This window comes from Setaria viridis, chromosome 1 (genome assembly GCF_005286985.2).
Source record: "Setaria viridis chromosome 1, Setaria_viridis_v4.0, whole genome shotgun sequence".
NCBI lineage: Eukaryota > Viridiplantae > Streptophyta > Magnoliopsida > Poales > Poaceae > Setaria > Setaria viridis.
In genome coordinates, this window is record NC_048263.2 from 36720471 (window position 1) to 36745428 (window position 24958).

The following is a 24958-nucleotide window of genomic DNA, read 5'->3' on the forward strand; positions in this document are numbered from 1 at the left end:
TTTGAATTGAGCAACATCTTTCTTTGTGAAAACAAGGAGATGGAATCCAGCAACATCTGGTGGCATCATGAATGCTAATACCTATGTTCCTGTCGCTTCCGCCGGAGTTTCTCTCATCAGAGCCGCTGCTTGCTGCCATGTCCACAGTATACTAATGCTTTCCTTGGAAACAGAGTTGTTTATGCTGAAATCAGAGCTAATCCAGGGCTCCAAGACTAGCTTTTGGCGGCACGAAGTGGCGCTTGTTGCTGATCCGTTGCTTTCTCCGCCCGTCGTCCATGGCGACCGATCGTGCCGGCCAATCAGGGCCCTTTCCGGCCGCAAAAGGATGGCTGGCCTTAACCCTGCCTTTGGGCCACTGTTCTACCAAGAACCAACTTGCCCTGCACTACTTTGACTCGGCAACACACAAAAAATGTTGTTGGGAGTTGATGATAGACAAAAAGTTCAGTGGTGAGACGTGCGAGAATGAGATACTGGATGTTTCAGACTTTCAGTGTGCTGTGGGTAGCCCAGATACTGTCAAGCTTTGACCAGGCAGAGAGAGAAAGAGAGGGAGATTAGGGAGAAAACGATGGCGTCGCCGTTCGAGCCGAGCAGTTAAGCTGTGCCCGTACAATGTCGCCGGAGTTGGTGAGGATGCTGTGTATAAGTGCTAGTGCCGGCGGGTCAACTTTGTAAATCAGCGTCAAGAAAAAGGCCGCCCATCCTCTCTTCTTGAGAGTGGTTGGGTTGTTGAGAGCTCGGGCGCTGCGAACGGCATGGCGCATGCTGCTCCTACTATTCGACCAGATGATCCGATCGGGCCAATCGACCAGACGAGTCACAGAGTCAGGAGTGAACAATGATCTAGGGCAGGCCTGATCTGAGAGGAAAATCTGGAGGGCGTAGTTGCCTGTGAGGTTCTCCGTCCGTGCAAGATGACTCCCCTCCCTCTCCACCAACAGATCAAGATTCATGAGTGATCAGCTCGTCCGTCGCCGGAAAATCTAGCAAACCTTTGCGTTAATTGGCCGGTGGTGCTGAATTTTCGGAGAGAAGACGAGTCGCCCGTTCAGAATCTGACCTGTAACAGACCCCACCCTAATCGGCGATGTTAGTGCGGCCACGCACTGCCCGCACTCGCCACAGCAACACGATCGGTTCCTTGTCGCGTCAGCCGTCAGCGACGGGAGGAAGAAAAGCCATGGCCATTGGAGGCGCAGCAAAGCAAAGCCGCTTTTGCGATTAACAATGCACGTAGAAAAGGACGAGCACTCGTGACGCAAGTACTCAAAGGGTACCACCGCTGCGGTACGGCCATTATTGGAGGAGAGAAAGATTACACAAGTGACCACCCATGGGAAGTGGAAAGCATCAAAGCCAACAATTGTTTTTGTTTTGTTCTCGCACAACCCTTCACAGATCATCTAACACTAAATGGGGTAGTAGTAGTAGCAGCTATAGCCATACGGAATGGAACGGAACGGAATCGTTTGGCAAATGCTGTGCCCAGCTCAATGCAATCGCCGGAGGCAGCAGCCATGGCCGCCGCCGAACCAGCAGATACTTCAGGGCTTCCAGATGATGGTGGTCTCGGCGATCATGGAGGTCACCACGTAGGGGTCCATGTTGGACGCCGGCCGGCGGTCCTCGAAGTAGCCCTTGCCGTTCTGCTCCGTCTCCCGGCCCACGCGCACTGACGCGCCACGGTTGGCGACTCCCTGCACCAGACAACACAAAAAAGAGTTGGCATTGGCACACGCCGGGTTCCCTTCGCTACGGCATATTCAGGCACATTAGGGGGGATGCGGACGTACCCAGCTGAAGGTGTTGATGTCGGCCGTCTCGTGCTTGCCGGTCAGCCGGCGCTCGTTGCCCTCACCGTAGGCGGCGATGTGCTCCTTGTGCCGCAGCTTCAGCTTCTCGATAGCGGCCTTGATCACCTCGTACCCGCCATCGTTCCTCATGGACTTGGTGCTGTAGTTCGTGTGGGCACCGGCACCGTTCCAGTCACCAGGGATGGGCTTGGGGTCGAATGTCACCACCACACCGGCGATCTCGGTGATCCTCTGTAAAGAAGAGGGGACAGATTAGCTCACAGGTGTTTGAAATCTTGCTTGATTTAAGATCATACATAGAGTCGAGAAGTCGCATCCACACCTCAAGAATGTAGCGGGCAACCCACACCTGGTCACCAGCAGAAATGCCGACGGACGGGCCGACTTGGAACTCCCACTGAAATCAGTGTTTGCCAGGTTCAGAAATATGATAACTTCAGGGTACAAAATAAGTTGGCAAGTGTAGTGGTATTTCACCTGTCCTGGCATGACCTCTCCGTTGATGCCACTGATGTTGATGCCGGCATACAGGCAAGCCTTGTAGTGGGAGTCAACTATGTCGCGCCCGAAAGACTTGTCTGCGCCGATACCGCAGTAGTAAGGACCCTAAACACAGACCATTGACATCTGTTAAGTGACACTCCAACAAATGTAGGACCAAATCGATGAAGCAACTCTTAAGCAAGCAAACTAATCAAGTGATAGTACACCTGAGGGCCAGGGAAGCCACCAACAGGCCACCCAAGGGGCCAGTTGGTGTCCTTCTGAAGGAGGGTGTACTCCTGCTCAATACCATACCTGCCATTTGAAAGAACAATTATGGTCAATCGTGCGAAGATCTATCGTTTTGGCTTTCATGATAAATATATATTTGGGATAGATTTGCGTACCAGGGCTCCTCAGCAGAGACCTCAGGGTTGCTGAAGATCTTGGCGGCGTTGTGCCTCTTGTTGGTGGGAATCGGCTCGCCAGCTGGGGTGTAGCAATCGCACATGACCTGCGGGTCAAACGAATTTCAGTGAACGCCTAAAGGTGGCCCCTATTATTAGAGAAGTTGACTAAAGGAAAATTTTGATAGTTAGGTACACTAGTCAATCACAATAATTGCAGCAAAAATAGCTAAGCTTATACAAGTCATCATGTTACATAATTTGCAATTCTGCATAACTAGACAAAGATTCAGAGTTAGACATTGCATCAGGAATCTTTAAGCACTGCATCAAGATAATTCAACCTACACACCAACCACAATAAAAACTAAATTATATTTTACTGTACATCCTGACATCCTGTAGTTTACTTGGAACAAGACAAAGTTCTTCCCCACAGGGATGAACTGATCTGAGTTGGATCAGTGAACTGTAGCAGTATAACACAGGAACATATGGTTCAGATCACTTGGATGATAAAAGTGGAAACTTACAAGGATGTTGTTGCCCTTCCTGAATGGGTCCTTGAAGATAGCCTGCGGGCTGCAGGATGTCACATGCCCAAGAGATAAGGATAACTCCATGTCTGCTAGCAAAACAGAAACGAGGACACGCAAGCACGGCAGCCATGACACTTACTACAGGATGACCTCACTGTCCTCGCCGGGGGCCTGGCCGGTGCTGGAGCCGTCGTAGTTCCACTTGGGCAGCTTGCTGGGATCAGTCACCGGGCCGGAGAGGGTCTGCGCAGCACCAACCAGATCAGTGAGCTTTAATGTTCAAAAGAGATCGATATGGTTTTATTTATTAACAAATAAAAAGGAAAGGAAGTATAGTAGCCAGCTGAGCTCTGATGTATAAGCCAAAGAACAGCTCAGTGGATGACTTCAGAGATAAGTGATAAGTGATGAGTCACAACAAACAGTATCCCGGGGTCCTAGCGCCGGGAATCTTACCCTAGCCTTGCTCCTGAGATCCATGCCAGATCCACCGATCCTGTAACCGAAAAGGAGCCATGCATTAATATAGGGTCAAATCGCTAACAAACTGACCAACTGCTCGCCGTGCTCCTCGGATCAGAGCAATCTAAGACGCGCTTAACAACAATCAAAGCTTGCGGCATCTGGCATCAAGAGGGATCAATTAACGCGTAAAACATAGGATTAGGGAGCCGGCAGATCGGCCGTGGTCAGTGGCACAAGGAAACAGCCGGTGCCGTGAGGGACAAGGTGGTCAGCAGAGACTGCCGCTCCAAAGATCCTCCCCCAACAGGATGAAAAAGAAACGTACAGCAAGTACTTAAGAGTGCATCTCTCTTGAGCATATCCCAAACTGAAGTCAAATATTCATGGGAGAATAAAAAGCGGAAAAAATAACAGATTTTTACTGGAATGAAGGTTGAGCAGATGAAACCAATTGATCATCAACAAGATAAAACAGAGCGGTTGCGCAGGGTGGCAGAGAAGAAGGGGGGGTAAATACTAGCACCGATTCAGCCGGCCAGGACGAAAAAGAAGGCAAGAATCTGCAACAATCTATGAGAAGCCCCCATCTCGCAAAAACCCTCCCCAAAGATCGTTCGTTTACACGCGGCGGTCGTCCAGACTCCAGAGCCCTTTCCCTGACGCCTGAACGCCATGAAAAGACGGCCGGAAGCCAGCAAGATCGATTCTTATTTCTGGCCGACGACGCAGAGGGCGCAGCGTGCAGATTAACAAGGAAACGTTGCCGTACCATATGTACTCGGCGATGATCTTCTCGGTGGTGTCGGAGAGGTTGAGGTTGACGAGGTCGGTGAGGCAGGCCATGGCCGGCGGCTGCGGTGGGAACGAGCAGAGGCTGGGAAGGAGGAGGAGGAGGAAGACTGGAAGAGGGAGGAGGTGGTGCGGGATTGAGGCGAAGGGATCGGTGGGGAGGAGGGCGGCTATATAATGGCCGACTACCAGGGAAGGGATGGGATGGGAAACAAGTTGGCGTCCAGCTTCTACCCTTGATCCCAACAAAATACGTATACTATACGCTGCACACGTACGAATACCATAGCGCATCTTACCTGTGGAGCTCCGCGTATATTCTATTCGGTTATTTCTTCGACGCGGTAGGTGCGAGAAGGGGACCATCCCGTACGTCGGCCCAGGTAGCTGACACGTGGGACCAGAGGATGAGGGACCACCTGTCAGTGAGATTCGGATCCGAACGTGGCAGCGGTTGGTGTGGGTAAAATATTGAATTCTGCTCGGGCAGCTTTATCTCCAGCAGTGGTTGATTTGATTATGAGTTCCGAGCATAGGGGGGTAAAAGAAATCTGAAAACTTTTCCAACGGCTGGGGATAGTCCAAAAGGGGGCCGGAAATGAATTTTAAAATGTTTTTATATTCAATCATGCTTCCTACCTAAAGCCACCTCATCGGCAACAGCTTTATTACTGTACCTACCAATGGGATTGAAGATTCGAGGTATCTCCATGGGGCCACACTGCCTTGATTGTTCTCTGAATCTGCATGGGCATGCTGCATTCAACATTCATCAGCCAGCTACCATTTCTGACTCCCTCTGGTGTTTCATTGACATATGTGTTAGGACTCCTAAAGTTTTAGCTCCTACCTCCTTTTTAGTGACTAAAGACAATTAATAAGTGGTAAAATATCTAAGATGCACCTCTCCCCACCAACCCGCTAGCCCTGTTCCCCTCCACGGCATTCCTGCACGCGGCTTCATCTCCATAGCCTTCCTCCCTCGCCTTCCTCCCCTTCCTGTCCACCTTCATCGTTCACTGGCTGTCCTTGCTCGTCCTCGTTCACTGGCCGTGAGAGCAGGGCCGATGACTTCAGCGACCTCATCTTTCCCAAGCCGGCTGGCCTCAACTATCTCTCTCTCTCACTCATCTCTCCTTCCTCCTCCAGCCGAGGAAACACCGAGCTGAGCAAAGCCCGTCCGCCGGCCAAATCCCCAGCCTCCGCTCCACCATCTTCAAATCGCCGCCTCCCACGGCTTCCTAACCCCCTCCTCTTCGCCCTCAACCACTCCTTGTCCGCCGCCGTAGCTCCTAGCGCTGGGGATGTCAGATCCCGCGGCCGCCATTGCCGCCAGGCCAAGCTCGGGCGCCGCCGCCGAACACCACCTCCCCGGCCTCCTCGTCCCCAACAAGTAGCCAAAACGGGGTCGTGGTGAAGCCCCGGTGCTCCTGCGCCCATCACCGGCCGCTCTCCCTCGCTGTGCCGGTCTCTCGGCACCGCTCCCCATCCGCCGGTCTGCCGTCGCCCGAAGACCCTGCTGCGACGCTTCCTCCTCACCGCCGGCCCCTTTGCTGGTGAGATCCCCTGCCTCGTCGAGCTTCCCCTTTGCCTCCCGCGCCGCCGCGCCTTGCCATTCCCTGCCGCCGGCCAAGGCCACGGCTGGCCATGCGTTGCCGGCTCGTGCCTGTGTGCGTGGGTGTGTTGAGGGTGATGGGTGGCGGCGGGAGATGGGCGGCGGGCGGCGGGAGTCGGGCGGGAGAGAGAGAGGGCAATAAATGAGGGGTAGTGGGAGTCCAGATCTGGTTTTATGAGGCTTTAGGAGGGGGTGGGGGGACTAAAATTTTTGAGGCTCCTAAAATGTTTTAGTCACCTTTTAGGAGGAGTATTTGGTACTTTAGTCAGTTTTTAGTCACTTTTTAGGAGCTAAAATTTTAGGAGGGTGGAAACAAACATACCTTTTGTGAGGTGCTAGTAAAGTGGTTCTGCCAATTGGGTACACGCCAATCCTTTCAAAAAAAAAAGTACTCTATTTGCTAAGAAAATACTTCACTCTTTCAAAACATAAGAAATTTTACCCGTAGTTTGACAGAAATTCCCATTCGGATCTTGGATCGCTCACCGCGAAATCCAGCCGTTCCAGTCATCAGTGATGGCATCTGATTCCGTATCGCAGAGAACAGACAAAATACAGACAGCATCACGTTGCATTGTTCTTCCTTTTCAGAATTCAGATCCACAACTCATTCAGAGTTTCAGACATTCAGTCCCAAAATAGTACCCAGCTGCCCTGCTTTTTCCATCGTCCATGCTCGCTGATTGTACAACAACTCGAATCCTCCGGCTGAATCGGAATCATCTCCCCAACACCTCGTGCCGTCATGCGCCAAATGCTGCCTGACTAGATGATCCTCCCAAGCTTTCTCGGCGGGGAATGAATCGGTTCGCTACTTGAGGACATCACGTCTGAGAACTGAATCAATGCTTACTGATTCAGTGATTCCTGAGTCATTTTGTTCGTGGGAAGAGCAGGTATATTTTGCTGACGAAATGGAGCTGCGTTCACAGTAAGTAGCACCTCTTCTCCGATAATCTTGGTTGCGTCACGATCCGCAACTGGGATTAGAGAATTGTTGGGTTCATGCTGGGCCAATGGGGCCATGGCGCCGTGCAGGGAACAAAGGAAAGGCCGTTGCGGCGTTGCTTTCCCTCTCTTCTTGTTGGGTTCTTTCATCCCTTGGTGTTGACGAGCTGAAATCTTATTTGAAACGAGAGAATGTACTGTGGCCGCGTCATGTAGGTTGCTGCAGTGGGTGGCTCCAAGACCAATTCTGGAGGCATTTCGATAGGACAACATGGAGATGCATTGTAGTTTCTGCACGGGGTCTATGCGTGCACGCATATCCGTTAACGTCCTTATCACTTATCAGCTGTGGATAAAGCTCTGCTCATGCTCGGCTGTAGTGTTGATCCTATGACTTGTTGAAAGAAAAGGAAATCTTATCTTTCCTTTTTAGATAAAGGGAATAGTTTCCAGCCTTGTGGAAAAAATCTTATCTCTTTTCAATAAAAGGAAATCTTCACACCGACTGAAAATGTGACGGTTCTTGCACTTGCAGACATGTAGTACAGTGATCACACGCATTTGCAACACGGAGACAGATCGGGCATGCTCCGGGTTGGGCAGTTGCCTGCACGCTACGTCCAAGGGCGGCCACGTACGCGTCTCGAGCCCCGAATTATACTCTCACCCGAGTCACATGAACACTTTATTTTATTCTGGACGTTTCGCATGCGGCACATGAACACTTCGATGCGCTCTGTTGAGATCTGACCTCACCCTTCAAAAAAAAAAAAATACGGACACATGAGATCTGACTTTGTTAAAGAAAACCCAAATATTCCGAGATCCAGATACAAATCTGTTGGCGAATCAATTCCCAAGAGAAGATCTATGGCTATGTTATTGCTTGTCCTCATTAGCAGACGCAACTCAGAGAAGAAAAATACGTTGAGAGATGGGACGAGCTGAAAGAGAGAACTGGAAACAATCCGGCCTCATGTATAGCACCATCCGCCGTCTAGCGTGGAACTTTTGGCAAGCCAGCTGTAGAGAAATTGTTGCCAATTATCGTAATGCTTCTTAATATTATCATACTCATCATCTCGGAGTCCACGGCCAAACAAGTCCTCGTCGAGACATTGAAACAAGTCCTCGTCGAGACATTGAAGTTTCAGTTGTTTTCATCAGCGTCGCCGCTGCATTTCCGTGTTTCTCGCCAAACAGAAATTCAGCAAAAGAATGATGCCGAACCATATCAGGCAGACAAAAATGGACTTGTTTCATGTTACCAGTTGACCTCAATTGATAACTACAATGAACCCCATGCTGTGTTTCAACACTTTTATGTTTTTGCAGCAGCTGCTGCTGCGTAGCATGGAGATTCCCATCCCTGTCGCCGAACCCATCGCCTTCCATTCCTTCCTCCTCGCCGGTGTCGCCGTCTCGTCGTACAGCGCAGGGCTAACGAGCGATCGGTGCAGATACGCATCGCCTACGCTCCTTGGAAAGCTACGCCGCCGCTGGAGTCGTCGTCGTCGACGACGACTTCTTGGTCCCGGCACGGCAGGCATATGGATCACCGGTTTTTTTTTCAGCTTTTTTTTGGGGTTATTGTACTATGATTGGTGAATCCCAGTTCGTCGGAACCCATGTCGATCTTGAAGAAGGATCGATCGATTGGATTCCTGGTCGATGGTCGTTAATATCGCCTGAACCTTTTTGCTTCACAGTATTCCTGCTCGCGGTCGATCACGGGCGAGAGAGGAGTCGCTGTCCTGGATTCACAGGTCCGCAAGTCATCGGTCCTGTGCTTCTGGACCTCTGAATTTTTCTTCGTCCGGTGAGAGAGGGAACTGTGTATTTACCAACAACAAGCAACCAACCAATCATGGAGTTTTTTGTTATCGCAAACTCACATTCACAGCCGAGGAAAAATGATAAGGGTAGGGCCAAGTCGCTGTCACGTAAGGGAATCAAAACCAAACTATGACCAGTCTGAACAAGCACTGTACTGGCACATGAGTTGTCTCATGGCTACGGTGATAACGGCCTGATGGGAGCGCGAGCGCAGGGAGTGGTTAGGGCTTCGCTTCACCAGCTGCCCCGACTCTTGGTCTTGGATTTCTCCGTGCCATTTTTAGAGCTTCCTTTTCCTTCATTTTTAGAGTGGAATCTGCCGTCTGGAGTGGAAAGACGAGGCGTGCCGGAAACTGCGAGCCGACTCCCTTGGTTTCACTAGACAAGGAACCAACCAACCAACCGCTTGGCGCTTTTTTTTTTTTTATAAAGGAACCGCTTGGAGCTTTACTTGCGGCCACACTGGTGTACGTAGGACAGTAGGGGTACACGTCGAAGGATTCCGCACGACACCATCATTTCGACGCCGCTCTGCTTTCGCTTTGATCGGGCCGTCGTTCACCTTCCCCACACGTGCGCGCACCGAGGGATCCTACCTACCTACCGCCCGCCGCCGACGGTGTGCTCCGGTGCTCCCCGTGCTCTCCGCCGGCCGAGCCACATCCTCCGTGTGCTTCAGCAGCCTCCAAGCGGGCTGGTTGAGCCCAGCCAGCATCCAGCAGCCCGGCAGGCGCCCTCGGCGGGCCGTGATGGGCACGTCATCGTGGAGACAAGACAGGTGGGTGGGCCGTGTGCTGCCGGCGTGGGCTGTTGTGGGATGGAGGCCCTTTTCGGGCTGGAGTGTGGCCCAATGAGTCCCATTGGCGGCACAAGCTGTCAATCAGGGTCTCTACTGCAACTAGAAAAACCGTTGTCCTCTAAAAAAAAACCCTGGAATCTTTGACTATCTCTGCTGTATCTCGAAATCTAAACGCATGGCGATTCCTCATCTTCCTTCAAGTCACCCTTCGCCCTCGCGACAGAAGTCACTTCTGGCCAACCTAGTACACGTGACATTAGCTTTGGCTCCAACACCGCCGCCATGCCGCATCGTGACGCAACGCAATCAGTTCCTAGCTGCAAAGATGCTACCAATGCTACTCGTTTGCGGTTTGCGTCAGCGGTCTCGCCTCAGGTATAGCTTAGTAAAAAACACTAGGGTCGATCTTCACGCAGCTTTCAAGTTTCAAGCTCAAGCTCAGTGGGCCACAAATCAGCCTTTACCGAACACACGTACACCACCAGGACTCGCTGGCGTTTCGATTCCCGCAGCCCAGACTTGATCACGACGATGGGTGATCCCAATCTTTTTCACGACCTCAGCCCAGCCAGAGTTGGAGTCGATGCAGATTTCTCTTTAAGAGTCCATGGCTGAGAAGCGACCTGAGGCCAGTCTCAAATGTAGCGACGCCCTAGGTGACTCCAAACCGGCGGCAATGGAGGAGGCCAAGTCCAAGCAGGCGATGTCCGTGAAGAAGAAGGTGAGGGTGCCGGAAGATTACATCATTAACCTGCTGAACCGTGCCCCGCGGAAGATCCCTAGCCTCTCCCTGAAAGCATCTACATGAGCTATCCCGAAATCCGAGCGCGTGCCCTAGCTAACGAGGCTAAGCTTTATGCCGAGCTGAACTCGATCATCAAGATGGAGGAGGACATCCTGGAGCAGTACCGCGCGAAGGGGCACACCACGGTGGAGGTGGAGATCAACGAGGACGACCTGCGCATGTTCCGCAAGATGGGGTTGAAGTTGAAGAAGGGGATTGCGAGTTGATTGTTTTTATCTGGTCCATCTGTTACCGCGAGCAGTAGTACCGTACGTGTCTTTAAGCAGTAAATACCAGCAGTAGTACTTTGTAAGTTAAACTTATGGATTGGGTTGACGTTACTAGTGTGATGATGCTATTGGGTCTAAATTATGGTGCTGTTGAATCGTTAAGTTTTTAAAGTGACTCGATCGCTTTTGTGTGTTCTGTTTTTATGTTTGCAATGCGATTGCATTACTGTATCCAGTTCCTGCATTGTACCAGGCAATCGAGTAACATGTTTGGGTTTACAGTTCGTGGTTACCATGTTTCGTGGTTACCATGATGGAAAGCTCGAATCTTGTGAGTTGAGAATAATCTGGGCTGGAGGAGCGGTCCTGAGGATTCACTCCTTATGCTCCATTAAGCTAATCTGACGCTCCATTTAGGCACTTTTTGATTCGGGCGTTCGGCTGCCTGTATGGGGAAAATTCTTGTCCATACCAGAATGCCTTATTTAATTTTGTCGAAAGCGCCTGACTTAGCAGCTTTGAGACTTTGAGAGCATTTCCTTTACTATGCAAATATGAATGCTCCATCTTCATACATATCTGTTTTCTTCAGGTACAACACCTTGCTTTGATGGAACAGATTATGCCACATGGAAGTGGATGATGAAGATTTACTTGACAGCCATGCATCCCTCCATTTGGTGGATTGTTGAAAGAGGTTATACTGTGAAGGATACTGACAGCCCAGCAACCAAACAGCAAAATGGACACAAGAATGCTCTAGCTGCAAATGCCATTCTTAGAGCATTGAGTCCAAATGAGCGCAACAAGGTGTACGGGCTTGAAACTGCCAAGGAGATATGGGATACACTCCAATTGGCTCATGAAGGCACCCCATGTGTTCGAGAGTTAAAAATTGAGCTATTGATGGAAAAATTGGGAAGGTTCGTAATGGAGGAAGGTGAGACACCAAAGGAAATGTATAACCGGCTAATCTGCATTGTGAATGAGATCAAGGGGCTTGGAAGCAAGGAAATGACAGACAACTTTGTTGTCAAAAGAATGCTACGAGCCATTGCTCCAAGAAATCCCACATTGGTAACAATTATTCGTGAGCAAGTAGACTTTGCAAAGCTCACACCTCATGATGTGCTTGGAAGAGTTCATGACCTCATCGACCAAAGCTCAAGCTCAAAGAAGAAATATCTCGCTCCAAAGGCAAGAAAAGAAGCTAAAGAAAGCTCTAGTGAAGAAGAAAGTGAAGAGGATGAAATGACACTCTTTCAGAAGAGATTACACGAGATTCTCAAGAGGCCAGGAAAATAAGAGGAAAGGCACTCCAAAAGACCATGCTATGAGTGCGGTGAGATCGGCCATTTCATGGTCAATTGTCCAAATAAGAAGAACAAGGGCAATGATGAGAAAAAGAAGGAGAATCATAACAAGAAGAACAAGAGCAAGAGTCTTAAGAAGAGTCAAAAGGGTCGATCTCATATTGGTGAGGAATGGGACTCAAATGATTCCAGCACCGACTCCGATGATGAAGATGTTCACATGTGTCTTACAGCAATAGGGAGCAAGGTATCATCCACTCCCAAATCTTGTAATGTAGATGAATTTGGTAATAGCGATAGCGACAGTAATGATGGTTTACTAGATGATGCTAATGAAATAACCTTTCCTAGCATGCGTGACTTGCTTGAGACAATAAAAAGGAAAGAGGAGAGTCTCAAGAAGAAAACTTACTCATCTTTGAAAAAGAGAGAAACCTAAAATCCTGAGTAAATAGAGAATGAGGATGAAGAGTTGACTAACAAGCCAGACTTCAATTGCTAATCTTTTCTCATGGCAAATGGTCTTGTAATAAAGTATATAACGCTGTCATGATAAAATGTTTATTAAGATTCATAGGCTGGTACAGATAGTTTTAGGATGAAATGTATACTGTTCAAATCTTCACAGTATATCTATCCAAAATGACAAAAGTCAGTGATTCACTTGGATTTTTGATATATGATGAAATGTAGCTAGTCTGTTTCTGTCCCTTTCTACACTTAATCAAAGAATAACTTTTAGATGACTTGGTAACAGGGGATGTGAAAGATTTCTCAGGGCGGTGGCTGGGGCTTTGCTTAGTCTGCGACTCTTCCAACACTAGCACCTTTTGCCCCGCTGGTGCCAGTGATCCACTTGGACGTGGTAAATCCTATGCTGGATACCATACTTATAAAGAGGGATTTAGGCATCATTGCAGGGACAAACTGCGCTTCACATGGCTGCTGTGAAAGGGAAAAATCCAGATGTAGGAGCAGTGGAAGAACTTTTGGCTGATGTTTCCTTCCTCAATCTCAATGTGCGTGACAAGAAGGAAAATACATCAGTTTATGTGTTTCTCAAGTGTGTTCCCTGGTCATTTAGAGATGGTTAGCTTTTCTATTTTTAGTTGTCTGTAGGATGCATCAAGAGCAATAGCATTGTTCTGTTAGACGCTCTTTTTAAGTATGTAACCAATTTATGTGTTTCTTCAGACAGTTGAACAGTTTGCCCCCTTGAGCTGTGCTGCTTCATCAACAGTAGTGTTGTTAACTCGCGTGTGTGAAAGGTTTGCAAATTGGGACCCAAGTAATGAAATTTCTCGGACGCGGGTGAAGTGCAAAGAACCCTTTCTTTCCCGATGGCTAGCGAGGCACATTGGCGGCAGCACCACTTGACGCTGCATCTGTTCTTTTCACTTTCTCAATTGGAGAACAACTCGCAACTGGAACCTTTGACTATCTCCGTCGTCTAACGAAAAACTAAACGCATCCGAATAACAGCATAACAAAGACTTGTCAATTCCTCATTTCTCCTCAAGGGCATGGGATTGCTCGTTTGTGTCACCGGTTTTCGCTTAACCTACACCTAGTGACAAAATTCACTTCTTCTAGCCACATCGTGAGCTCCAACACAATCCCCAGCGTTGGTGCCATGAATCTTTTGCATAAACTGCAAGAACAAAATAAGGGTTACAATTTACCAGTTCGTTCTCCCTGCAACAAAATGTGCATCAAAAGTGTTTGCCGTAGGTGTGTCTGGTGGACTGGTGGGCATCTCCATCCAAAAGCCTCCTCGCCCGACTGCTCTTGGCCCCTGCCGCTCCTCTCGCTTTCGGCTTTCTGCCCCACTTGGTGATAATCCCACGGAGAAAGAAAAGGAATAGGAGGCAGAGCCCAGAGCACCCAGCAAAGCAAACCGAGTCCACACCACCAGTCCACCGCACCACCAATCAATCAGGGCATCAGGCACCAGAGTGACAGCGGCGGCAACGCCCACGCGGCCGCCGGAGCCGGAGCCCGATGGATCTCCCGCCGCTCTCCCACCAGGCGCTCTTCGCGGCGGTACGATCCGCCGACGCGGCCGCCGTCCGCGCGCTCCTGGCCGACGCCGAGGCCTCGGGCACCTCCCTGGCCGCGCTCGCCGCCGCGCAGACGGACGCCGGGGAGACCGCGCTCTACGTCGCCGCGGAGGCCGGGAGCGAGGAGGTCGTCCGCCTCCTCCTCCCGCTCTACGACCTCGAGGCCGCCACCGTCCGCTCCCGCATCGACCTCGACGCCTTCCACGTCGCCGCTAAGCAGGGGCACACCGGTGAGCTCCCCCCTGTCCCTTTCGATCCCTTTTGGTAGTTCCAGGGGCCGATCGATGTCTTGCTTCTAGTGAATTGAGAATTAAAGTCAGCGCGATTCATTTGCGGTACTTTTGCGGGCGATTCCAAATCTGCTGACAGTTCTATCATTTCTGGGTGTCTTAAGTTGTCAGCTACTACTGCCAAGTCAATCCTGTTGAAGCTGCTGATCTTTAACATTTTAACGATGAATTATATGATATCCAGAATTACAGAAGTCAATTATGAATTGGGACTTTGATATATGATGGCTCATATTCATATGAAATGTACATGTACCCACTTCACTATCCTATATAAGTATATAACTTATAGATGACTTCAAAAATGGAAACAGGGGTTGTGAAAGAGTTCCTGGGGCGGTGGCCGGAGCTTTGTTCAGTCTGCGACTCTTCCAAGACCAGCCCCCTTTACTCCGCCGCGGTCAAGGACCACTTGGATGTGGTAAATGCTATACTGGACACTGATGATAGCTGCATAAGGATTGTGCGGAAAAATGGGAAGACGTCACTGCATACTGCTGCAAGAATCGGATACCATCGCATTGTCAAAGCGCTCATAGAGAGGGATCCAGGTATCGTTCCAATAAGGGATAGGAAGGGGCAAACTGCACTTCACATGGCTGTGAAAGGTAAAAATACAGATGTAGTGGAAGAGTTACTGATGGCTGATGTTTCCATCCTCAATGTGCGTGACAAGAAGGGAAATACAGCTTTGCAAATAGCTACACGAAAATGGAGGCCTCAGGTATGGTTCTTCTCTAGGCTCATATAGAAATAGTTTGCTATTTCTATTTTTAGTTGACCACAGGATGCACCGGGAGCTATAGCACTGTTATTTCTGTTAGGTGCTCTTTTTTCAGTATGTATCCCCAGCAGCTAAATTTTCTCAGCATGAAAAACATGTCACATGTTAGCCATTGGTGGTTTCTTAGTGGAACAGAGCATCTAAGGAAGATGCGAACCATATATGATATATCTAAAGAACACAAAATCATCTTATATTGAATACTGTAAAGACATTAGTTGCTGTTGCTGCTGCTGAGTGCTGACTTGTCAGTATTACTAAGCCGTTGTAAAGTTCCAAGAATATATCCGGATGTTAATATTATGGTATCACTATAGTGGAAGTGTGGCCGACTTCTCACTGCAATATTCTTGCAGTCCAGCCGCCACTCCACGTAGAACTAAATGAAGCACAACTGATAAAGGAAGACTGAAGTATGCATCCAAAAAACTTGCGGAATGACGCTTTTCTATTTTGTGGAGTTTTAAAGTTTTAACTCCGTATGGCAGCTAGACTGCTAGACTAGATAAGCTACTGTGGAGACAGAAATTAGTGCTCTCAAGATTCTCTAGATAAGCTAATATTGAGTACAACAAACAGATGCGAAGTGAGGACCACGTTGTACAGATATGAGTTTATGTTACTAGTGGGAATGGTTCATAGTTGTTTCCAAGCATGCTTCATGTTGATTTTCCATGTTCATCTTATCTTATCAGTCACTATTATTTTCAGATGGTACAACTTCTGCTTAGCTATGAGACACTTGAAGTCAATGCTGTCAATAGTCAAAATGAAACAGCTATGGATTTGGCTGACAAAGTTCCTTATGGTGAGTCTAAAACGGAAATAATAGAGTGGCTGACAGAGGCTGGTGCAAAGAATGCAAGAAATGTGGGGAAAATTGATGAGGCATCAGAACTAAGGAGAACTGTGAGTGATATCAAGCACAATGTTCAGGCGCAGCTTAGTGAGAACGCTAAGACCAATAAACGAGTGACGGGGATTCGCAAAGAGTTGCAGAAACTACACAGAGAAGCTATTCAGAACACCATCAATTCAGTTACCATGGTAGCAACCCTGATTGCCTCCATTGCGTTTGTTGCCATATTCAATCTGCCAGGTCAATACTTCCAGGATGTGAATGATGGGGGAGACATCGGTGAGGCCCATATAGCCAAACTCACTGGTTTCCGTGTCTTCTGTCTTCTGAATGCCACCGCCCTTTTCATTTCCCTCGCGGTGGTCGTCGTGCAGATCACCTTGGTCGCCTGGGAAACTGGCGCCCAGAAGCAAGTTATCAAGATTGTAAATAAGCTCATGTGGACCGCGTGCCTTAGCACAGGGGCGGCTTTCATCTCACTAGCCTATGTTGTAGTTGGCCCACAACATGCTTGGATGGCCTTCACCATATCAGCCATCGGAGGTCCGATCATGATCGGAACCCTCCTGTTCCTAGCCTATCTGTTGTTGCGTCCACGATTCAAGTTTGGCGATGACAGACAGCGTCGCATCAAGAGGGCTAGTGGCAGCAAGTCCTTCTCCTGGTCACTCCATGAGGGGCTTTCAGATCTGGAAGCCTTCTCTGATCATGACAAGAAAATCTATGCCCTGTAGGGAGTAACAGTAACTGCAATTGTTGTAGCTGCATGTAACATTAAGAAGAGGCAATTGTGAGAATACAGATGGTCCATGTATATATTTGTTGTAGCTGTTTTAGGTCTGTGGTCAGGCACCAAAATTAGACCTTTCTCCCAAGAGACATGGCTTGTGTACTTGGGGACTTATGCTGATGTACAGTACCTGAGAATGAAGAGCTGCACCTACTGGAGTGTTGCAAGTATGGTGACAATATTCACCCTTTGCGACATGCCTGTACGGCTGTATATTGTGCTCACGTACTACTTTCCTTTTAAACAAAAATAGAATACAGAAGGTGTATGTATTCTGTTTTGATTGTCTTCGAAATTGGACTTTATCGTTTTCCCATATGTAATTTGCAACTACAAACCCAGTGTCGAATAAAAGCAAACTGCAACATAAATCTAGCCAAATAATCTTTACAAACTTAAATGCCTAGACTAATTATTTGTCAAAATGTACAGCTTTTGACTTTCCCGAATAACTGCTGTGCTCGCTCTAAAAATACAATAATAAAGGGGGAGAAAAAAACAAGAGAGAAATCAGAAATGTTCAAAAAAATCAGAAATGTACAGATTTTGACTTTCCTGAATAACCGCTGTGATCGCTCTAAAAATACAATAATAAAGGGGGAAAAAAGAGAGAAATCAGAAATGTTAAAAAAAAATCAGAAATGAGTCTGCTGCTGCTGTACCTGTAGCTGCTCGTAGTAGTAGTGACTAATACTTTGCGCGCGCATCGCGCGGCTGAATATATATGTGCAGGAGCTAAGTTAATATCAAAATAGTTGTATGATGAAACCATGGTGCAGATGAAAATGCGCTGACACATTCTATATAGAGGACTTCATATACAAGCACACACATGATAATATATATACATACGAAGAAAATATGACTGACTTTATGTTCGAGTAGCAGTAGGTTTTCTAGCTACCGAGTTACGTTCTTCCCATGTAGTCATAGCATTATAATACAGTCTTAATAGGCATACATAATGTGTCATGGTACTAAGTTTGGTGATAAGTGAACTTAAAAGTGGTGACTATTTTACTGCAGAGGATGAGCGACATAATTATATGGTACTTTTTAACACTACTGAAGCACTAGAGGTAGTAACAAAAGGGTAACTGAGATTTTTGTGGGAATGGTTCTTGGCCTCTCCAAATCCACCGGGTGTGGGCTGCATAGGTACAAAGAATAAGAATAACAGCAAGATGAAGTATCATCATACATAATTAAGCAACGTGAGTAATGTGAAATTATGCTGGACTGAGATAAGAGGGTATCTTTGCGGAGTATTTGATCTCAACTGTTAGAGTTGTATCCATGGAAAAAGGTGTTGTTGTTTAGGATCATGTTCCACGTTTCCTCTTGTTCCTTTTCTTCTGTTGTAGGGTAAAATAAAGAAAGAAAGTAAATATATGATTCGAGTTGCTATAAATCGATGTGATATATAGCTTTTTTGTTTGTGTGTGTGTGAGCGCGTTACCTCTAACTTGGTCTTCAAAGGCTTCTCTCGGTACATCAGGATCCTCAAAAAGATCTGTTATTTAAATTTACAAATGATTAGCTGTATAATAAAGAGATATAGGTGCCATTAAGTATTAGAGTGATCATGTTTACCTGGGCACGTGCTGATAGGTTAGAGGCCTCAGCTAATCGAGCACCGTAAATCTGAGAATGGACGGTAAAAAAATAAATTACTGACGTGGATAACTTGATTGAGCGCCGAGGGCGCCTCGTTTCATAGGGTCCCTTAATAAATAACTCGAGACTCGCGGGTTCACTGGTGCTCTTTTGAGCCAAACAGCAACCAGATATGGCCGCTTGCCTCCTGCGCCCTTATCCTCCGGGGCTCCCTCCCCCTCGCGCCGATCCCAATCCCGCCTCCCACCAACCCACCCGCCTCAAATGGAGCCTCGGCCGCCGGCGCCGGCGCCGCCACATCCTCCGGTGCGTCGCCTCCTCCACGACCACCTTGCAGCGAGATCTCCTCGTGCGGCCCAGTCCAAGAACCGAGCAGAACCCCGGCCCGGCGAACCCCCGTAACCTGTTCGACAGAATGCCTGAGAGGAGCGTCGCGACGGTTCCGAGCGCGGCCAACCTGCTTGACGAAAGGCCTCGGACGAAGGGCAGGGGCGTGCAAGAGCAGGATCGTGGCGGAGCGCCCAAGGGCGGCGAGAAGAGCAGGAGCGCGGCGGTCGTGGCGCTGGCGCATGCCGGCAGGAACGCGGAGGTCGTCGAGCACTTCCGTAGGATGCAGAGGGAGGGGGTTCCCGTGAGCAGGTTCGTGCTCCCGAGCGTGTTCAGAGGTTGCTTCGGCCTCCGGGATAGCAGGATGCTCCGAGCCGTGCACGGCCTGGTCATCAAGTGCTCGTTGTGCCAGCATGTGGTCGTTGGCACTGCGTTGGCCGATACGTACGTTGATTTTGGATTGTTGGAAGATGCAAGGAAAGTGTTCGAGTATATAAGTGAGCCCAATGTGGTCTCTTGGAGTGTGATCATTGGTGGCTATGCCCGTTCTTCTCGGTGGGAAGAAGCCTGGGGTGCATTCATGGCCATGCAGCATTCGGGCGTGCTTCCGAATGTTTCCGTTCTTGTAATGGCTATCCAGGCATCCGGTGCATTGGGGTGTCTTGTCCGTGGGAAGCAGATGCACGCAATGGGAGCTGTCCTCGGGTTTGGAATGAACTCCACCGTGTGGAACTGCATCATTGACATGTACAGGAAGTGTGGCAGCATGGAGAGTTGCAGCAGGGTATTTGACACAATGATTGGCAGGGATCAAGTGAGTTGGAATACAATCATCTCAAGCTATGTTCGTCTTGGATTTTTCGAAGAGGCGCTAGACATGATTATTCAAATGCAAGAGTCTGGTTTCACTATTGATCGTTTCACCCTTGGCAGTGGAGTTGCAGCATGTGCCCACTTGGGTGACATATATAGTGGCCGTGCATTCCATGGTTATTTGATTAGAAGAGCATTGGATACTGATGTCATCCGCGGCACTGCACTTGTTGACATGTATGGTAAATGCGGCAACATGGGAGTTGCTCGCTTGGTATTTGACAGGATGGATGAGAGGAACTATGTATCATGGGATGCGCTCTTATCTGGGTATGTTGAAAATGGGCTGGTTGACTCTGCACTTGATACTTTCAGACAAATGGAGTCGGCAAATATAAAGCCTAACCAACATACCTTTGCAAACCTTCTGAGGCTCTGTGGTGATAGAAGGTATAAAGAATATGGAAGGCAAATTCATTGCCATGCCATTAAGGTCATCAACCAGATGAATGTCGTACTGGAAACTGAACTTATCGACATGTATGCAAAATGTGGCTGCATTGAAATCTCCCAGTTACTGTTTCTCAGGATGAATGAGAGGAACTTGATATCATGGAACACATTGCTTTCAGGTTATGTGGATGATGGACAACCAGTGGCGACTATAAACATTTACCGTCAAATGGAGCTTGCCTATGTTAGGCCTGATCATTATACTTTGGCGGGGCTTTTAAACCTGTGCCGGTTCCAAGGACTTCTGCAGTATGGAAGGCAGATACATGCTCGTCTCATCAAGACAGGCTCTGAAATGAATGTTGTATTGCAAACTTTGCTTGTTCATATGTATTTCAAGTGCAGACGATGGCGGGATGCTCACAATGTTTGCACTTTGATCAGAGAGAGGAATTCCCATGTGTACGAAGTATTTTTCAAGGTCTATGGAGACGACTACTTGATATAAGGACAATAGAATGCACATTTTGCACTAGAGTTACGATAAGTGAGAATGCTGTCGTTGTCACTGTGGATACACATCTTAGACGTAGATAATGTGTTTGCTGTAACAGGACTGGTAGTTTTTAGTGTTGTTTATCACTAACTTCAGTGACTTGTTGTATGTTGTATTGTAATTGTTCTAACTTCTAAGAAAGGGTAATCATCTCCGGCTATATAGGAATGAGAATGAGAAGTACATTTTCATCAATAATGCTTATAAAGTTCTGGGTTTCATACTGGTTTGCTGACGTTTTCTGAGCACATGTATATATTCCTTTTAGACGTGAGCATCTGTGTGATTGTGTCTATGTTGTAGATGATTAGATCAACTGCTTAATAGTATTTCAGTTTTTTTTTTAAAAATATTTACCAAATGAAATGTTGTGGTGCCATCCGGTGCTGATATAGTTCTCGTTTTGTATGTTCCTAAATGGTACCACATGAGATTCCGCGATCAGAATTACCAGCATCAGATTCAAGTAATTTCGTCATTGGAATGAGACCCATGCTGAAGTTCAAGAGAAATTGAATTTAATTGAACAGGGCACTCTTTTGGCCGATCGTTGCGTGATGGTCATGAATTATGCGGTGATCCAGAATTTTTTATTTATTTATATATTGAGCTTGTTCTCTGAATTCATCAATCATGTTAGGTAAGGCAGAAAAGAATCAAGAAAAAAGACCTTTTAGATTGTACCCGCTGCATCATTCTGAATATGACAATCCATCACAATGAACCGTTAGTTCTGGCTGCTAGGCAGAGAAAGAAAAAATCCAGCAACTTCAACCAAATAAGTTTGTAAATTGTGAATTTATTACCAAACCGTATGCAAAAAAGCAGCACAACTCAAAAGATATTTACAGGTGATATTAGCGAAGCCAACTGTAAGTTAGGTTTCATTCATTTACAGGTTGTCACCACATCCTAATCAGGAAAACACACATCATTGTCACTTAAAAACAACTGATCTTAAAAATCAGCATACAACCAGATCAGAATCACTAAGACATTGCAGAAGCTTCACTCGCATTCTTCACGAGTCGGATGTTGATGCACACAGGCTCTGGGGTGTAGAAGTTATGTCAGCATAAGTCTGTTATGCACTATCACTGCCTTTGAGAATGTTGTACTTGCAAAGTGGACATGTTGCATGCATACGTAGCCATTTGGTAATACATGTCCAATGGAAGTGATGGTTGCAGGGGAGAGCAGATAACTCTGCTCCATCTTCGTATGATGAGAGGCAGATACAACATTCCTGAAAGAACAAGAGTCAGAAAATCATCACGTTGGAAATGAAGAAAGATACTAGTATTGCAACAGAAGCATTGCTTGATCTGTTTCTATCAACCAAAGAACTGGTGAAAAAAAAAGACAATACTGTCGGAAATTTCATACTGACATGCCAATGCATATATGACATAGGGGAAGTAACTGAAAATTTGTAACGCAATAATGCCTTGCAAAGCGCCAAGATAAATGTTATGTTTTTTTTTTTTTTGGAAAATTTTGGTGCATGCCTTAAAATGGTTAGAAATACCATAACATAGTGCAAAAAGAACTTCATACGGAAAAAAGGGGGAAGTCGCTGAAAGAACTTAGATATAACATGGAACAAAATCCTTACAGCATCCTCGCGAAGAAGAATACGCTCACTTGTCGATGTTCCACTATTATTTAGGATAGGGATCATCACTCCCTCATCTGTCCCTTTCTCTCCGTTCTCGCTTGGATCAGAATATCTATATCTGGGAAGAACACTTATATCTGCATCTGATGCACCCTCCTACATATTTAGGGGGAAAGGAAGTAAGGACTGTGGTAACAAAGGAAAGCAGTACAGAAGTAACTACTTTCTTGAGCTCATAATTCATTGTTACCTGGCCAGCCAGAGCATACAGAATTGCAATGACACAAGGCAAGCAGCAACACAGTGCAATCCCAATAAAGAAGGCCACAACAACACAAAACACAGCAAAAAACACATCAAAGGCTAGAAACACAACAGTTAACCTGCAAAATCAATAGCAAAGCAGGTAATTCTGTCAGTTAGGATTTAAGAATGGCAAGTAGAACAACTCACACCTTATGGAGTAAACAGATGCATGCATCAACTGGGAAAAGCATTCAAACAGTTTTAGAGCTCCTCAATAAGATGTACCATTGTACTTTGCATATTCCAAATCGACTAAATACAAGCATGACACTCTGCATTCAAACCTTGGAAACTAGTTACATGTTATAATTCTAGATCGCAATCAAAACGAAGCTGACGTACCAATACAGACGTGGGGCGCCGAGCTCGAGCACCTCTCCGCCTGACACTATCCAGTAGAATCCAATGATCCACCACAGAAACGATATCATCGTGTTCATCGACTCACAACGACTTGTATAACTGCAGGAGTAAGACAAGAGCAGTTAAAAAGTCAACACATACCGGGTGTTTGGTTCCCTTTGCTTATTTTTAGCACCTGTCACATCGAATGTTTAGATACTAATTAGGAGTATTAAACGTAGACTATTTACAAAACCCATTACACAGATGGAGGCTAAAGGGCGAGACGAATCTATTAAGCCTAATTAATCCATCATTAGCAAATGTTTACTGTATCAATACATTGTCAAATCATGGACTAATTAAGCTTAATAGATTCATCTCGCCGTTTAGCCACCACTTATGTAATGGGTTTCGTAAATAATATTACGAGTATCTAAACATTCGATACTCGTAATTAGTATCTAAACATTCGATGTGACGGGTGCTAAAAATAAGCAAAAGTAACCAAACGGGCTCTTAAGCAAGCATGATTTAGAGTTCATTGCACAAACCCTAATCCTAATACAAGCACATCACGAAACACGATAGATGCTGAGATTTAAATAGTGCTTCACCTGCTCCTCTCTTCCGCCTCTTCGTCATCTTCGCCGTCGGTGTCGGAGCTGTCCGTCCCTGCGCCCGCGGACTCGATGTCGGAGGCGGAGCCCCGCGCGCGCGCTGGCCCCCGGCCGGTGTCGGCGCAGACGATCCCGACGTGCACCAGGCACTGCGCGGCGTACCCGACGAGCCACAGGCGGAGCGGCTTGACGGGGCTCTCCTCGGTCGAGGACGCGAGCACGGCGGCCGCGGCGGCGGCGAAGGCAACGTTCCAGGCGATATCGAGCGCGACGACGGGGCGGGAGTGCGCCCAGTCCGCGCGCCTCCGCTGCAGCTGCAGCGCCGCCGTCTCGCGCACCAGCATCGAGGGCCCGCGCCGCCCCGCCGCGCGCCCGATGAGCGCCGCGAGGCGGCTTGGCCTCGCCGCGGAGGGAGAAGGGGAGGCCGGGCTACCGGAGCTGGCGCCGGCGCGGGGATTTGGCGGCGGGGAAGGGGCCCGGAGCAGCGGCTGCTCCGGCGACGGCGACGAGGCGGCCGCCTCCATTTGGGTGGGTGACCACTCCTCTCTCGGTCTCTCTCTCTCTTGGTCTCAGCTGTCAGCTCCACTTCGCACCACGAGTCTCGCACTCTCCCCGCTCCTCTACGCTTCCAATTGCTTCGCTTCTGCATATTTTGGGCCGGGTTCAATGATCCGAGCTTGTTGCTGATTGGGCTGGGCCTTGATGCAGCTCGGGCTGTAGCCCGCTAGCCGAAATCCCTTCATGTTTCTTCTTAAGAAGAAGAGACGCGTAGCACATTTGTACATTCAGATCGATCTGTCCTTGATGTATTAAAACATGATCGGAATTCAGAGCGACAAATTAACTGCAGCATTCAGTTGCGCTTCTGGGGAACTTGGCAGCCATGATTTTTGCAGCCCGACGTATCATAGCTCATGGAAGAAATTTACTGCTGCGGAAGCTTTGAACGATGCAACTTTGAATGCGACACGTTCACATTGATCTCTGCTACTGCTTTTTTTTTCTTTTTTGATAAAGATCTCTGCTACTGCTATTGTTCATCATTGAACCAGCAAAGATACGGTGCTAGAACTGCGAACTTCTTCGATTCAAAACCAAACTACCAATACACAGCTTCAGCTTGAGAGTATAGAACTAGTATATGATGAGTACTTAGCTTAATTTCTGTAAGCGCTATCATCATCGAGCCATTACAAACGAACTCAACTAACCACGCGGTAATTTACAGAAGGGCGAGTTCATCGGAAGATCAATTGTGATCACGGGAGAACGAGACTGACGCCTCCGTGCCAAACCGCCAATACCGGACACTTAATGGCGATTTATACCTTCTCCACCTCCCGGAAGCTCCCCCAGCCGCCTCGCCGGCGCCCTCGTCTGCCGATTCCGGCTGCTGCGGCGGCGGAGCTGCCTACGGTGTCGTCCCCGCTGCATATGGAGACGGCGTACCTCCCGAGGAGGTCGGCGAGGAACCCGCCCTTCTTCGGCGCGGGGC

The 24958-nt window shown here is 47.9% G+C and overlaps 4 protein-coding genes across 4 annotated transcripts; 2 read left to right on the forward strand and 2 right to left on the reverse strand.

The window, feature by feature from the left end:
• Positions 1-1269: 1269 nt before the first annotated feature.
• Positions 1270-4665, reverse strand: LOC117837154 (glutamine synthetase cytosolic isozyme 1-1). The gene is made up of 10 exons (XM_034716741.2): positions 4484-4665; positions 3706-3745; positions 3389-3492; positions 3244-3292; positions 2711-2817; positions 2531-2618; positions 2298-2426; positions 2143-2217; positions 1800-2051; positions 1270-1703 (listed from the first exon to the last, which is right to left on the reverse strand). The coding sequence occupies exons 1-10, from the start codon at positions 4555-4557 to the stop codon at positions 1551-1553; spliced, it is 1071 nt and encodes a 356-aa protein (XP_034572632.1). The 5' UTR covers positions 4558-4665; the 3' UTR covers positions 1270-1550.
• Positions 4666-13895: 9230 nt separating this feature from the next.
• LOC117837178 (ankyrin repeat-containing protein At2g01680) lies at positions 13896-17035 on the forward strand. The gene is made up of 3 exons (XM_034716768.2): positions 13896-14318; positions 14693-15102; positions 15874-17035. The coding sequence occupies exons 1-3, from the start codon at positions 14030-14032 to the stop codon at positions 16753-16755; spliced, it is 1581 nt and encodes a 526-aa protein (XP_034572659.1). The 5' UTR covers positions 13896-14029; the 3' UTR covers positions 16756-17035.
• A 1523-nt stretch (positions 17036-18558) lies between these two features.
• On the forward strand, positions 18559-20737 carry LOC117856496 (putative pentatricopeptide repeat-containing protein At1g69350, mitochondrial). The gene has a single exon (XM_034738850.2). The coding sequence runs from the start codon at positions 18601-18603 to the stop codon at positions 20527-20529; it is 1929 nt and encodes a 642-aa protein (XP_034594741.1). The 5' UTR covers positions 18559-18600; the 3' UTR covers positions 20530-20737.
• A 674-nt stretch (positions 20738-21411) lies between these two features.
• LOC117837187 (E3 ubiquitin protein ligase RIE1) lies at positions 21412-24287 on the reverse strand. Its single transcript, XM_034716779.2, has 5 exons — positions 23461-24287; positions 22844-22963; positions 22446-22578; positions 22193-22351; positions 21412-21823 (listed from the first exon to the last, which is right to left on the reverse strand). Exons 1-5 carry the CDS (start codon positions 23985-23987, stop codon positions 21662-21664), a joined length of 1101 nt encoding a protein of 366 aa, XP_034572670.1. The 5' UTR covers positions 23988-24287; the 3' UTR covers positions 21412-21661.
• Positions 24288-24958: the final 671 nt, after the last annotated feature.

Bases quoted from the DNA above. Each gene is read 5' to 3' on its own strand.
- LOC117837187 (XM_034716779.2), bottom strand. From the start codon at position 23,987: ATGGAGGCGGCCGCCTCGTCGCCGTCGCCGGAGCAGCCGCTGCTCCGG. The intron at 22,964-23,460 runs GTGAAGCACTAT...TTACTCCTGCAG, and splicing joins GAGGCGGAAGAGAGGAGCAG to TTATACAAGTCGTTGTGAGT. The intron at 22,579-22,843 runs GTACGTCAGCTT...TTGATTTTGCAG, and splicing joins GGCGCCCCACGTCTGTATTG to GTTAACTGTTGTGTTTCTAG.
- LOC117856496 (XM_034738850.2), top strand. From the start codon at position 18,601: ATGGCCGCTTGCCTCCTGCGCCCTTATCCTCCGGGGCTCCCTCCCCCT.
- LOC117837178 (XM_034716768.2), top strand. From the start codon at position 14,030: ATGGATCTCCCGCCGCTCTCCCACCAGGCGCTCTTCGCGGCGGTACGA. The intron at 14,319-14,692 runs GTGAGCTCCCCC...AAATGGAAACAG, and splicing joins CGCTAAGCAGGGGCACACCG to GGGTTGTGAAAGAGTTCCTG. The intron at 15,103-15,873 runs GTATGGTTCTTC...TATTATTTTCAG, and splicing joins CACGAAAATGGAGGCCTCAG to ATGGTACAACTTCTGCTTAG.
- LOC117837154 (XM_034716741.2), bottom strand. From the start codon at position 4,557: ATGGCCTGCCTCACCGACCTCGTCAACCTCAACCTCTCCGACACCACC. The intron at 3,746-4,483 runs GTACGGCAACGT...TTTCGGTTACAG, and splicing joins ATCATCGCCGAGTACATATG to GATCGGTGGATCTGGCATGG. The intron at 1,704-1,799 runs GTACGTCCGCAT...TGTCTGGTGCAG, and splicing joins ACATCAACACCTTCAGCTGG to GGAGTCGCCAACCGTGGCGC.